The sequence below is a fragment of the Oncorhynchus tshawytscha genome, linkage group LG09 (genome assembly GCF_018296145.1).
Source record: "Oncorhynchus tshawytscha isolate Ot180627B linkage group LG09, Otsh_v2.0, whole genome shotgun sequence".
In the NCBI taxonomy this organism is placed as follows: Eukaryota; Metazoa; Chordata; class Actinopteri; order Salmoniformes; family Salmonidae; genus Oncorhynchus; species Oncorhynchus tshawytscha.
In genome coordinates this window covers 71,035,611-71,050,110 of record NC_056437.1, presented here as the reverse complement: position 1 = coordinate 71,050,110, position 14,500 = coordinate 71,035,611, and the positions used below count along the sequence as shown (strand labels likewise).

The 14,500-nt window shown below is 42.8% G+C and overlaps 1 protein-coding gene across 1 annotated transcript; it reads right to left on the bottom strand.

Moving 5' to 3' along the window:
• Nucleotides 1-5,429: 5,429 nt before the first annotated feature.
• LOC112259179 (keratin, type I cytoskeletal 13-like) lies at nucleotides 5,430-7,994 on the bottom strand. The gene is made up of 7 exons (XM_042327343.1): nucleotides 7,439-7,994; nucleotides 7,243-7,325; nucleotides 6,833-6,989; nucleotides 6,460-6,621; nucleotides 6,221-6,346; nucleotides 5,901-6,121; nucleotides 5,430-5,652 (listed from the first exon to the last, which is right to left on the bottom strand). The coding sequence occupies exons 1-7, from the start codon at nucleotides 7,937-7,939 to the stop codon at nucleotides 5,538-5,540; spliced, it is 1,365 nt and encodes a 454-aa protein (XP_042183277.1). The 5' UTR covers nucleotides 7,940-7,994; the 3' UTR covers nucleotides 5,430-5,537.
• Between the last annotated feature and the right edge of the window lie 6,506 nt (nucleotides 7,995-14,500).

Here is a 14,500-nt window from a genome sequence, read left to right as displayed (position 1 = left end):
TCCTTCGTCCACAGAAGAAAGCCGTTACACATGGATCATCCTTGAGATGTTTCGACTACTTGATTGGAGTCCACCTGTGGTAAATTCAATTGATTGGACATGATTTGGAAAGGCACACCCCTGCCTATATAAGGTCCCACAGTTGACAATACATGTCAGAGAAAAAACCAAGCCATGAGGTTGAAGGAATTGTCCATAGAGCTTCAAGACAGGATTGTGTTGAGGCACAGATCTGGGTAAGAGTACCAAAAAATGTCTTCAGCGTAGAAGGTCCCCAAGAACACAGTGGCCTCCATCATTCTTAAATGGAAGAAGCTTGGAACCACGAAGACTCGTCCTAGAGCTGGCTGCCTGGCCGAACTGAGAAATCGGGGGAGAAGGGCCTTGGTCAGGGAGGTGACCAAGTACCCGATGGTCACTCTGACAGAGCGTCAGAATTCCTCTGTGGAGATGGGAGAACCTTCCAGAATGACAACCATCTGTGCAGCACTCCACCAATCAGGCCTTTTTGGTAGAGTGGCCAGACGGAAGCCATTCCTCAGTTAAAGGCACATGACAACCCACTTGGAATTTGCCAAAAGGCACCTAAAAGGCTGTCAGACTATGAGAAACAAGAATCTCTGTTCGGATGAAACCAAGATTGAACTCTTTGTCCTGAATGACAAGTGTCACGTTTGGAGGAAACCTGACACCATCCCTATGGCGAAGCATGATTGTGGCAGTGACAGGCTGTGGGGATGTTTTGCAGCGGGAGACTGGGATTGGGAGACTAGTCCGGATCGAGGGAAAGATGAACGGAGCAAAGTACAGAGAGATCCTTGATGAAACACCTGCTCAGGAACTCAGACTGGGGCGAAGGTTCACCTTCCAACAACACAATGACCCTAAGCGCTCTGCCAAGACAATGCAGGAGTTGCTTCGGGAAAAGTCTCTGACTGTCTTTGAGTGGCCCAGCCAGAGCCCGGACTTGAACCGAAACGAACATTTGAAGAGACCTGAAAATAGCTGTGCTACCATACAACTTGACAGAGCTTGAGAGGATCTGCAAAGAGGAATGGGAGAAACTCCCCAAATACAGGTGTGCCAAGCTTGTAGTGTCATACCCAAGAAGTCTTGAGGCTGTAATCACTGCCAAAGGTGCTCCAACAAGAAAATACTGAGTAAAGGGTCTGAATCAAATCAAATCAAGATCAAATCAAATTTATTTATATAGCCCTTCGTACATCAGCTGATATCTCAAAGTGCTGTACAGAAACCCAGCCTAAAACCCCAAACAGCAAGCAATGCAGGTGTAGAAGCACGGTGGCTAGGAAAAACTCCCTAGAAAGGCCAAAACCTAGGAAGAAACCTAGAATGGAACCAGGCTATGTGGGGTGGCCAGTCCTCTTTTGGCTGTGCCGGGTGGAGATTATAACAGAACATGGCCAAGATGTTCAAATGTTCATAAATTACCAGCATGGTCAAATAATAATAATCACAGGCAGAACAGTTGAAACTGGAGCAGCAGCACGGCCAGGTGGAATGGGGACAGCAAGGAGTCATCATGTCAGGTAGTCCTGAGGCATGATCCGAGGGCTCAGGTCCTCCGAGAGAGAGAAAGAAAGAGAGAAAGAGAACATTAGAGAGAGCATACTCAAATTCACACAGGACACCGGATAGGACAGGAGAAGTACTCCACATATAACAAACTGACCCTAGCCCCCCGACACATAAACTACTGCAGCATAAATACTGGAGGCTGAGACAGGAGGGGTCAGGAGACACTGTGGCCCCATCCGATGACACCCCCGGACAGGGCCAAACAGGAAGGATATAACCCCACTCACTTTGCCAAAGCACAGCCCCCACACCACTAGAGGGATATCCTCAACCACCAACTTACCATCCTGAGACAAGGCCGAATATAGCCCACAAAGATCTCCGCCACGGCACAACCCAAGAGGGGGCGCCAACCCAGACAGGAAGATCACATCAGAATACATCAGAATACTTCTGTAATACATTTTTAAAATAAATTTGCAAAAATGTCTAAACTTGTTATTGCTTTGTCAGTATGGGGTATTGTATGTAGATTGATGAGAGAGAAAAAAATACTTAATCAATATTCGAATAAGGCACTGTATATGACAAGATCTTATACTTGAGAAACTGGGACTGGAGTTGATCTAGTGTCTGAACGTTCCTACTGTGGAGCCTGAGCCAGCAGAGGGAGTGCTACTCCCCCTTACTGCATACAACTCATCAAATCGAATTGAGCTTTATTAGCATGTACATAGCACTTCAATAGATTTTAAGATGTACGATAAAAGTCAACAAAATCATATGAGATCTACTGCATGTCATATTTTTCAGGGTCCTCTTCATCTTTTCAGAAGCCATGGTTGTGATTATTATCAATAACCATAGATATAATATACCATCCAAAACATAACATCATGCACATCATCATATGCATATGATTTTATTAAAAGTGTTCAATGTCATGATAATAGGAGGTTTATTGAGATTTGTCCATAGTTTATATTTTATTAATACCCGCATGCGTTTACATGAATGTCCTGATGACATATGATCACAATGGGCGACATATTGTTTGAAAACCTCCTTCTCCCTGAAGTCATCATGGGACCGTCCTGTGTTGTTGATGCACAGAAGAATAGTTCCTTTTAGATGGATGGCAGCCAGGAAATAAAAAGGTCATCGTCATGACTATACAAGCAATAAGGCCTAAGGGGGCATGGTGGTATTTTGTGAACATTCTTAAGTGGTGTTGCTTGGCATGACCTACGCCTCAGTCTGAACAACAACTTTAATTACCAACACCCATATTCAAGATACATCAATACTTTCAACAGATTTTCTGCTCTTTTGAAATATTCCTCATCATCATCAACTCTGGGTTTGTTGGGCCTGAAGGCATTTTCAGCTGTCTAGTCAAATCTTTGTAACATGGCCCGTCTCTGCCATGACAGACCCAAAAGTTAAATCAGCAACAACTCAGTGCACATAACCCTAACCCAACAACTCAGTGCACATAACCCTAACCCAACAACACAGTGTACATAACCCTAACCCAACAACACAGTGTACATAACCCTAATCCAACAACACAGTGTACATAACCCTAACCCAACAACACAGTGTACATTGAACACAATACTGCTATACCACACAAAAAAAGGTTGAGCTGATATACCTTTGCTTGGAGGTCAAAAATGTTAGCATAGAAAGCAGTCAGAGCCTTACTCTCCAGAAACAGGTAGATTTTCATTTCCAAATCAGTGTTGGCTTTCTCCAGGGTGGCCACCTTGCTCAGGTAGGTGGCTAAACATTTTTTTCTGGTTCTGCATGGCGATCTTCCCGCTGACACTGTTGTCCGCTGCTTTAGACATGGCCATGCCTCCTCCACCAAAGCCTCCTCCTTCAACTCCACCGAAGCCAAATTCACCACCACCACCACCAGCAGAGAAGGACCTGGACGCACCCCAGAGCCACCTGCACCTCCGTACTCACTGCCAGCCCTCATGCCACTGATGCAGCTGCCATCTTCCGTGCTGCCAAATCCAGACATGGAGAGGAGCTGATAGATGCTCTCCTCATGGATCCACCAGAGGACACGAAGCTGCTGCTGGAGGTCATGGTGATGGTGGCTGCAGCTGTCTTACTGTCTGTAAAGAGGAGTGAGTATATTCGAGGGAGGTACCATTGTTCCTTTTATACAGCTTCTTACACATAGGGAGGGATGAGACAGATCTGAGGAAACAGGGGAACACTAAATTCAAAAAAGTTGCCTTTGGCCTTTTGACACTAGCATCAAGGCATTCCTATATTAGTGCTTGCTTTGCACATTTGCCCATGAGTTAATAAAACTTTAAATGTGCTTTGGCAATGTGGAATGTGACTGTTAGTACAAGCTGTGCCAATTATTGCAATATGAATACTTAATCTTTGCTACAGACAAGATGAAACCAAGACATCTCTAAAAAACATGCCCTGGACTGACATATTGACATATTGTATGTCTTAAATCACCTCTTAAATCACATTCTTGAACATCTACAAATTCACAACCATTATGTAATCTTGGCTGACACAGCTATTTCATACTGTAACGTAATAATAGTTAGTTCATTTACATGAACTAAAATGTGAAAGTGAACAAAGTTCCCAGCTTATATGGGCATTTCCTGAAAAATATACAAGTCATTGCTGAAACATACAAGTCATTGCTTCAGTTTGGGCATTTACAGTATACCAAATATGAAACATCAAAGTCATTGCTGGAACTTACAAGTCAGTTTGGTTAAAGATACTTTTTAAAATCCTAAAACCTGTTTGCTTTTTCATGAGGTGAAGTTAGAGTGCGAGAACAGTGTGTGTGTGCATGTACAGTTGGAGTGTGAGAACAGTGTGGGTGTGCATGTACAGTTGGAGTGCGAGAAGAGTGTGTGTGTGTGTGCATGTACAGAGTCCCTGGCGGCGTAGTGTGTTACTGATGGTAGGCTTTGTTACTTTGGTCCCAGCTCTCTGCAGGTCATTCACTAGGTCCCCCCGTGTGGTGCTGGGATTTTTGCTCACCGTTCTTGTGATCATTTTGACCCCACGGGGTAAGATCTTGCGTGGAGCCCCAGATTGAGGGAAATTATCAGTGGTCTTGTATGTCTTCCATTTCCTAATAATTGCTCCCACAGTTGATTTCTTTAAGCCAAGCGGCTTACCTATTGCAGATTCAGTCTTCCCAGCCTAGTGCAGGTCTACAATTTTGTTTCTGGTGTCCTTTGACAGCTCTTTGGTCTTGGCCATAGTGGAGTTTGGAGTGTGACTGTTTGAGGTTGTGGACAGGTGTCTTTTATACTGATAACAAGTTCAAACAGGTGCCATTAATACAGGTAACGAGTGGAGGACAGAGAAGCCTCTTAAAGAAGGATCAGGTCTGTGAGAGCCAGAAATCTTGCTTGTTTGTAGGTGACCAAATACTTATTTTCCACCATAATTTGCAAATAAATTCATAATTTATTTTGAAATAAATTCATTCAAAATCATACAATGTGATTTTCTGAATTTTTTTTCTCATTTTGTCTGTCATAGTTGAAGTGTACCTTTGATGAAAATTACAGGCCTCTCTCATCTTTTTAAGTGGGATAACTTGCACAATTGGTGGCTGACTAAATACTTTTTTGCCCCACTGTGTGTGTAGGTTTGCTTAACATCTACTTGCATCCCTAAACCCAACACTAGGTGGCACCCGTACTTAGTAATCAGGCTAACACCAAGTTCCACCTTACCACTCACAACTGAAACTATTTCATGAAGTTGAATTAAATAGGCACAAATGAAATCATTCATGAAACTAAAGCAGACATTTTGTGAAAAAACAATAGTAACATTTTAGCCTGTTATGAAGACAAAGTAATTGAACAAACAAAGGATTTCAGATGTATTATTTTTTATTGCTGTTGCCTTCCAGATATGCACTGGATGTTTAGTGAGTCAGATAATCAGTTGTTGTATTTCCCTCAGTACACTCATGTACTGCATCAGCGGCGTGCATAGGAAGAAGCTGAGGATTGGGTGGAGGAGACCACTTTCCCATCCACCACCTCTTCTACCACTGTGATGACCTTCCTGGTGCTGGTAGAGGAGGAGGAGACACTGTGGACCAAACAGAAAACACCAATGAGCACATAATCGACTGTACCCAACACAATATGGCAAGGTCTTACCTTGCAAGGTTTTGACATGATTCTACTGGTAGTGTACAAACTGGTGGGGCCACTGTTTTGCTTCTAAGAAAGTAAGTGAGTCTAGCCTGGAACCTGCTCAAAGTTTAGAATCAAAACACCCTTGATAGCCTAAGAATAACATTTGATGGACTAATAGAATAGGCTTGTTTGGCTCACCTTCTGGCCTCTCCGTCCAGCAGTCTCCTGTACTCAGCGATTTCCATCTCCAGCCTGGTCTTGATGTCCAGCAACATCTTGTATTCCTGGCCCTGGCGTTGCAAGTCAGCCCTGAGATTTACCAACTGTTCCTCCAAGCTAGTCACCTGCATCTGATAACCCGACAGCTGCATGGAGAAACGGTTCTTTGTCTCTGCGAGGGTATTTTCCATGGATGATTTCTATTGGAGAGAAATGAAGAGTTAAACACAACATCAGGAAGTAGTTGTGCAAATTCATTGATGGGTGGCAGACATTGAAACATTCTTGAACAGTCTTACCATGCTTATTTGTGATTGCAGTTCGATTTCAAGACTCTGCAGTGTGCGTTTGACTTCTGAGATTTCAGATCTGGACGTTTGGATAACTTCTGTGCTGATTGCAACCTCCTTGTTCAGCGCCTCAGTCTGTGGAAAACACCATCCAAATAATGATTTTACATGAACAATTAAATTGATGGGACATTTGACATCGTGAACCTAAATTATGGATTCATTTTTACAATGACAAAAAGTATTACCTTGGCGTGGAACCAGCCCTCCAGTTCTCTGTTGTTCTTGGCAGCGACAGCCTCGTAGTGTTCGCGAATCTCAGCCATGACTTTGCTGAGGTCTTCCTGTGGTGCAGCGTCAACCTCCACATGGACCTGGCCGCTCATCTGGGCACGCATGGACAACAGCTCCTGCAGAAGTACAATGAAACAGATTTAGGTCTGTAGGTCATCATCATGGTTCAGAAAGTGGTTCTAGATTTATTCAAATGTTTCTGGATTTAAATACATAGATTATGATGTATTACTTGCTCACAAAAATGTTGTACAGTAATGCCTGGCTGGATCTGTTATTTTAAGACCCGACACTATAGATAGGCTAGTATGGGAATCAGAACCCGACCTCCTCGTGGTTTCTCTTGAGGTAGACCAACTCCTCTCTCAGCCCCTCAATCTGCATGCTCAGGTCCTTCTTGGACATATTCAGCTCTTCCAGAACACACCTCAGCCCAGCGATGTCTGCTTCCACTGACTGACGCATGGACAGCTCGGTCTCATACCTACATAATAAAACATACAATGATTTACAGTGTACCAGTGTGTCTCAACTTGCTCTGTAATCATTGAACCTGAGCTATTTCACGGTGTGAGCTTTTTTACATGACAGACGGCATCAATATTTTTATTTGTACACTAGACCGGAATCAGTCGGTCACTTTTCTGGTATTGAGTCAGTACTGGTATTCTGGTATTGAGACAATATTTGTCTGAGTGAGTGGACAAAAGATTTGCCAATTTGGTGAGTGAACTCACTTCATTCTGAAGTCTTCAGTGGCAAGCCTGGCATTGTCAATGCTTAGATGGACAGCACCATTCACACGGATGGCTTCCTGCATCTGAAAATAAAATGGATACTTTTGTTTTAAATTCTAAATAAAATACATAGTGCAAGTTTTTCAATATGTGGCATGAAATAAAAGTGTAACAGTACTGGCATACAAAAGCTTACCTTGGATCGGAGGTCTCTGATGATGACATGGGATGAACCATAGTCGCGAGCACTGGGGGAGGCCTTGGCCTCGAGGAACTGGCGGATCTTCAGCTCCAGCTCAGCGTTGGCCTTCTCCAAGGTGTGAACTTTCGCCAGGTAGGTGGCCAGACGGTCGTTCAGGTTCTGCATGCAGAACTTCTCGTTGCCGATGACATGGCTGTCACTTCCTCCACCAGACATACTGAAGCTGGAGCCTCCACCGAAGCCAGCACCACCACCGAAACTGCCACCACCAGCAGAGAAGGACCTGGAGGCTCTGGCACTGGAGATGCGCACCCCAGAGCCACCTGCACCCCCATACACGCTGCCGGCCCTAATGCCACTGATGTGGCTGCCTCCACCAGACATGGACATGGACATGCCACCACCACCAGACATGGACATACGCGAGGAACCCATAGATGAGCCCTTCATGGAGCTGCTTGAGGAGGATCTGAAGCTGCTGCTGGAGAAGGACATGTTGATGGAGTCTGCTGAGGTCTTACTGCTCTAGCTGGAGAGAAGTGAGTGCAGAGTAGTGGGTCTAAGCTCCTTTTATGCTGTGAGAGGAGAGGAGGACACAGACGACACTTGAACTCAATACAGTAATTACATACTTTAAAAGGGCACGCCAGGCATGCCAAAGTTGTTAGGATTCAAACCTGTTGAGCCTACAAAAGCAAATTGTTGATTTTACACAGTTCTTTCCATTGAATGTCACCAATGCAAAGTCATAGAATTATAATTTTTGACTGTTGAGAGACAGATGACATTTGAAAGTAATCCCTAACTGTAGAACTGGTAGTTAGGATGACCTGACAGCCTTGAGGCCTAACTTGATCTTTAGACTAATACTAGGGTGAGACAAGGATGACACAGTTACTGTATGTGAGAACTCCACCTACATTAACAATCAATCATGTATTATTTCCAAATCATATCTATTGTACTGAACATGACACATTCAAAGTTTCTGTGAAGATTCTAGAGTAGAGTACAGAATGGGATGACTTGTTTAACATTGCTTTACACTGTAAAGGAGTGTAAAGTAGACAGGATTTCAAAACCACTTATACATATATATATATTTTAAATGTGAAAACTGTTTTGTGATATTCAATTGGTAGTTACAGTCTTGTTTCATTGCTGCAACTCCCGTAAGGGAGGAAAAGATCGAGAACCACACGTCCTCCGAAACATGGCCCTGCCAAGAGAGTAGGCGTGACATGCAGTACGATGCAGTACGATGCTTCTTCTTACATGTCACACCTACTCCTGCTCCCTCTTTCTGGCGCTCAACGTCACCGGTCTACTAACCACTGGTCCTGGCAACCCAAATTGTGCTCACCTGGCAACCATCATTGCAGACACCTGCTCCCCATCATTAAGCACACCTGGACTTCATCACCAACCTGATTTCTCTCCCTTCATATAGCCCTCAGTAATCCTGAATCACCAGGTAGTATTTTTTTCTCTCTCATGTTTATTCTTTCATCTTTTCATTATTAAACTCCCCTTCTACACCTGTTTAACTTCGGTCAGATGTTTTGAGTAGCCTTCCACAAGCTTCCCACAATAAGTTGGGTGAATTCTGGCCAATTCCTCCTGACAAAGCTGGTGTAACTGAGTCAGGTTTGTAGGCTTCCTTGCTCGCACACACTTTTCAGTTCTGCATACACATTTTCTATGTGGTTGAGGTCAGGGCTTTGTGATGTCCACTCCAATACCTTGACTTTGTTGTCCTTAAGCCATTTTGCCACAACTTAGCAAGCATGCTTAGGGTCATTGTCCATTTGGAAGACCCATTTGTGACCAAGCTTTAACTTCCTAAATGATGTCTTGAGATATTGCTTCAATATATCCACAATTTTTCTGCCTCATGATGCCATCTATTTTGTGAAGTGCACCAGTCCCTCCTGCAGCAAAGCACCCCCACAACATGATGCTGCCACCTCCGTGCTTCACAGTTGGGATGGTGTTCTTCGGCTTGCAAGTCTCACCCTTTTTCCTCCAAACATAATGGTCATTATGGCCAAACAGTTCTATTTTTGTTACATCAGACCAGAGGACATTTCTCCAAAAAGTACGCTCTTTGTCCCCATGTGCAGTTGCAAACCGTAGTCTGGCTTTTTCATGGCAGTTTTGGAGCAGTGACTTCTTCCTTGCTGAGCAGCCTTTCAGGTTATGTTGATATAGGGCTCATTTTACTGTGGATATAGATACTTTTGTACCTGTTTCCTCTAGCATCTTCACAAGGTCCTTTGCTGTTGTTCTGGGATTAATTGCACTTTTCGCACCAAAGTACGTTCATCTCTAGGAGACATAACGCCTCTCCTTCCTAAGCGGTATGACGGCTGCGTGGTCCCATGGTGTTTATACTTGTGTACTATTGTTTGTACAGATGAATGTGGTACCTTCAGGCATTTGGAAATTGCTCACAAGGATGAACAAGGTCTGCAATTTTTGTTCTGAGGTCTGGGCTGATTTCTTTTGATTTTCCCATGATGTCAAGCAAAGATGCACTGAGTTTGAAGGTAGGCCTTTAAATACATCCATAGGCAAACCTCCAATTGACTTAAATGATGTCAATTAGCCTATCAGAAGCTTCTAAAGCCATGACATAATTTTTGTGAATTTTCCAAGCTGTTTAAAGGCACAGTCAACTTAGTGTATGTAAACTTCTGACCTACTGGAGTTGTGATACAGTGAAATAATCTGTCTGTAAACAATTGTTGGAAAAATTACTTGTCATGCACAAAGTAGATGTCCTAACCGACTTGCCAAAACTATAGTTTGTTAACAAGAAATTTGTGGATTGGTTCAAAAGCGAGTTTTAATGACTCCAACCTAAGTGTATGTAACCTTCTGACTTCAACTGTAAGTAAGATAAGTAGTTTATTGATCTAAGCTGACATATGGAATTGTTAACATGGATCATTTAGCTATTTGTAATTTTATGACCCTTTTATCTATCAAGAAATAATATGTATATTTTTTGATAAAATCTTGAATTTGGCCTTTCCTGCTACAGTATAGCCTATAGAAAAATAGATAGTCCAAAAATGTATTATATGAAATAAGGTTTTGAAGTGTCTGACCTATACCTAGGAGATATAAGAAAGCCCAGGAAATAAATATATATATATTTTTTACACATATTTAAACCTTTATTTTTGTTGGCACAAAACTACCTCCATACTTCCATTAATTTGTATGGGTTACCTTTAGTCGAGACCCGGGACACTTGTGGGGGTCGTAGAGCAAAACGTAGATCACCATTGTTTTTGTGAGAATCTCCCCGTTCTACATTAGTGTCATAACTGAATGGGGAAGGATAGGGGGATCCATCAAGAATATGCTCATAGGACTACTCAGGTACACTTGAGAAAAACAAGTCAGGAGTAAACATTGGCCTGTGATATAGGAAAGATACAATACGCTCCGGTCTATTTCAATCCAACATGTTAACTGAAGGGTATTGAAGTTGAGAACCGTAAAGTGGGGCTTTAGAATCACCTCTGGTCAACATGGCCGACAAGACAGAGGGGCAGAGTTGAGTTGTGTGTGTGTGTGATGAAGTCTCACCCTAGTGTGCGGCTCTCAGAGTACTCCATCCTGCGGGCAGTAATGGAGGCAGCCAGGTTAATAAAGCTGCGGGAGGGTGTGGTCCGGAGGAGGGGCGAGGACAGGGGCAGGGTGGCACGCCCCGTGCTGACAGGACCCCACAGCTGCCCAGGGAGGAGGAGGGAGAGGGAGATCTGTGGTATGCTCAGATAGGTTTAGCCTGCTGTGGCACAAAATGTTTGGTTTGGAAGTTTTCAATCTTTTCAAACACCAGCAGAAAATAACTGTTTTACAGTATAACAAAAACGATCTACATTATTTTGTCCCAGTTTGGTGAAATTCTCTGATAGTGTGTTTAAATGCCAGACTTAAAACAATGAGATCAGACCAAACCCTTTCAAAAGCTCAATAACTTCCACTATGTAGTAGGCCTATCTAAAATGGCTACTAAACTCAAAAGACAAAGCTAAGACACCGGAGGGTTATGATCAGAGCACGTTGACTGCACATGTATGAGCCTAGAAGACCTGCTAGAGGGACCTCCTTCCTCTCTCAGTCCCGTGAATCAACTGACTTAACATTCCAATGCAACATCTTGCCATACAAAATATATAGCTGAGTTGATAGCCTTCCCTACATAGTCAGCTAGGCCAGTGGTCCTGAACCTTTTCACTCATGCCCCCCTTTTATCACATGGGAACATCTCATGCACCTCCATGCTCCACGCCTGCCCCAATTGAATTAACTGCTACTATTGTTAGAAAACAATATAACAAAATTATACAAATTAACTCCTTAAAATTAGCCTTTTAATCAACATGAAACAGAACAAACAAATACCATTACTCATTCCATATTGAAATCAAGAAGAAAAAGAAGAATAAACCTTCTTTCTCCAGTGCAATGTCACATTCCTATAACTAGTGGGCCAATTTTTATTGTGGATTTTTTCAATTTGAAATAAAAATTACATTGTTTCTGGAAGTATTTTAAGGGTGACTAATAGGTTGCATAAACATGATTAGTGCCCCCCCACACACACAATTTAGGCCTACAAATATATTTTCTGATCATAATACAGAGGAGGATAGATTTTTACTGCTAGTCAGAGTCTGGGAGACAGGCAGGCTGCCTCTGACTGGGGGGAGAAACAGGCTTGCTTGTAGTATTCCGTTATATCTATACTATACCGTTTGGATGCTGCAGACGTTTTTGTGAGAAGACCAATTTTCGGGATGTCTCCTGGTCTGACACACAGCGCTGTCGATCCGCCACTTTCCACTGCAGATGCGGAAGGGTGACGGAAGGGCGGATGTGGTGGGTTGAGACGCAGCCCATGCAAGCCCAAGCAACAGATATCTGCAGCTTAAACTGATGGGGTTTGATGGTGATTTTTTATTTTTATAATGTTACTTAGATTGAAACACCGGTGCGTCAATAGGGGGTTAGGTCCTACCCATTCATACTTGATTTTCTATATTCCTGTTCTCTTGGGTGGTTCCACCCTGGAGTAACTTGTTCTTCTGATAATCCTGACACAAAGTGGAGATTAGGAATGGTTGTCAAACTTTTTACTTTTACCTGAATTGTATCATATTACATTTCACAATAAATGAGTGCTGGAAATAACATGTTTCATGCAAATATGTTTCATGTAAATAGGTTAGATCATCGTGCTGGGACATGTCCAGTGGAGCAAAAATGTATTTAGTCAACCACCAATTGTGCAAGTTCTCCCACTTAAAAAGATGAGAGGCCATCATAGGTACACTTCAACTATGACAGACAAAATGAGAAAAAAAAATCCAGAAAATCACATTGTAGGATTTTTTATGAATTTATTTGCAAATTATGGTGGAAAATAAGTATTTGGTCAATAACAAAAGTTTATCTCAATACTTTTTTATATACCCTTTGTTGGGAATGACTGAGGTCAAACGTTTTCTGTAAGTCTTCACAAGGTTTTCACACACTGTTGCTGGTATTTTGGCCCATTCCTCCATGCAGATCTCCTCTAGAGCAGTGATGTTTTGAGGCTGTTGCTGGGCAACACGGACTTTCAACTCCCTCCAAAGATTTTCTATGGGGTTGAGATCTGGAGACTGGGCCACTCCAGGACCTTGAAATGCTTCTTACGAAGCCACTCCTTCGTTGCCCGGGCGGTGTGTTTGGGATCATTGTCATGCTGAAAGACCCAGCCCCGTTTCATCTTCAATGCCCTTGCTGATGGAAGGAGGCTTTCACTCAAAATCTCACGATACATGGCCCCATTCATTCTTTCCTTTACAGGGATCAGTCGTCCTGGTCCCTTTGCAGAAAAACAGCCCCAAAGCATGATGTTTCCACCCCCATGCTTCACAGTAGGTATGGTGTTCTTTGGATGCAACTCAGCATTCTTTGTCCTCCAAACACGACGAGTTGAGTTTTTACCAAAAAGTGTTATTTTGGTTTCATCTGACAATATGACATTCTCCCAATCTTCTTCTGGATCATCCAAATAATCTCTAGCAAACTTCAGACGGGCCTGGACATGTACTGGCTTAAGCAGGGGGACACGTCTGGCACTGCAGGATTTGAGTCCCTGGCGGCGTAGTGTGTTACTGATGGTAGGCTTTGTTACTTTGGTCCCAGCTCTCTGCAGGTCATTCACTAGGTCCCCCCCCATGTGGTTCTGGGATTTTGACCCCACGGGGTGAGATCTTGTGAGGGAGATTATCAGTGGTCTTGTATGTCTTCCATTTCCTAATAATTGCTCCCACAGTTGATTTCTTCAAACCAAGTGGCTTACCTATTGCAGATTCAGTCTTCCCAGCCTGGTGCAGGTCTACAATTTTGTTTCTGGTGTCCTTTGACAGCTCTTTGGTCTTGGCCATAGTGGAGTTTGGAGTGTGACTGTTTGAGGTTGTGGACAGGTATCTTTTATACTGATAAGTTCAAACAGGTGCCATGTAATACAGGTAACGAGTGGAGGACAGAGGAGCCTCTTAAAGAAGAAGTTACAGGTCTGTGAGAGCCAGACATCTTACTTGTTTGTAGGTGACCAAATACTTATTTTCCACCATAATTTGCAAATAAATTCATTAAAAAATCCTACAATGTGATTTTCTGGATTTCTTTTCTCATTTTGTCTGTCATAGTTGAAGTGTACCTTTGATGAAAATTACAGGCCTCTCTCATCTTTTTAAGTGGGAGAACTTGCACAATTGGTGGCTGACTAAATACTTTTTTGCCCCACTGTGTATGTATGTTTGCTTAACATCTACTTGCATCCCTAAACCCAACACTAGGTGACACCCGTACTTAGTAATCAGGCTAACACCAAGTTCCACCTTACCACTCACAACTGAAACTATTTAATGAAGTTGAATTAAATAGGCACAAATGAAATCATTCATGAAACCAAAGCAGACATTTGTGAAAAAACAATAGTATAATTTTAGCCTGTTATGAAGACAAAGTAATTGAACAAACAAAGGA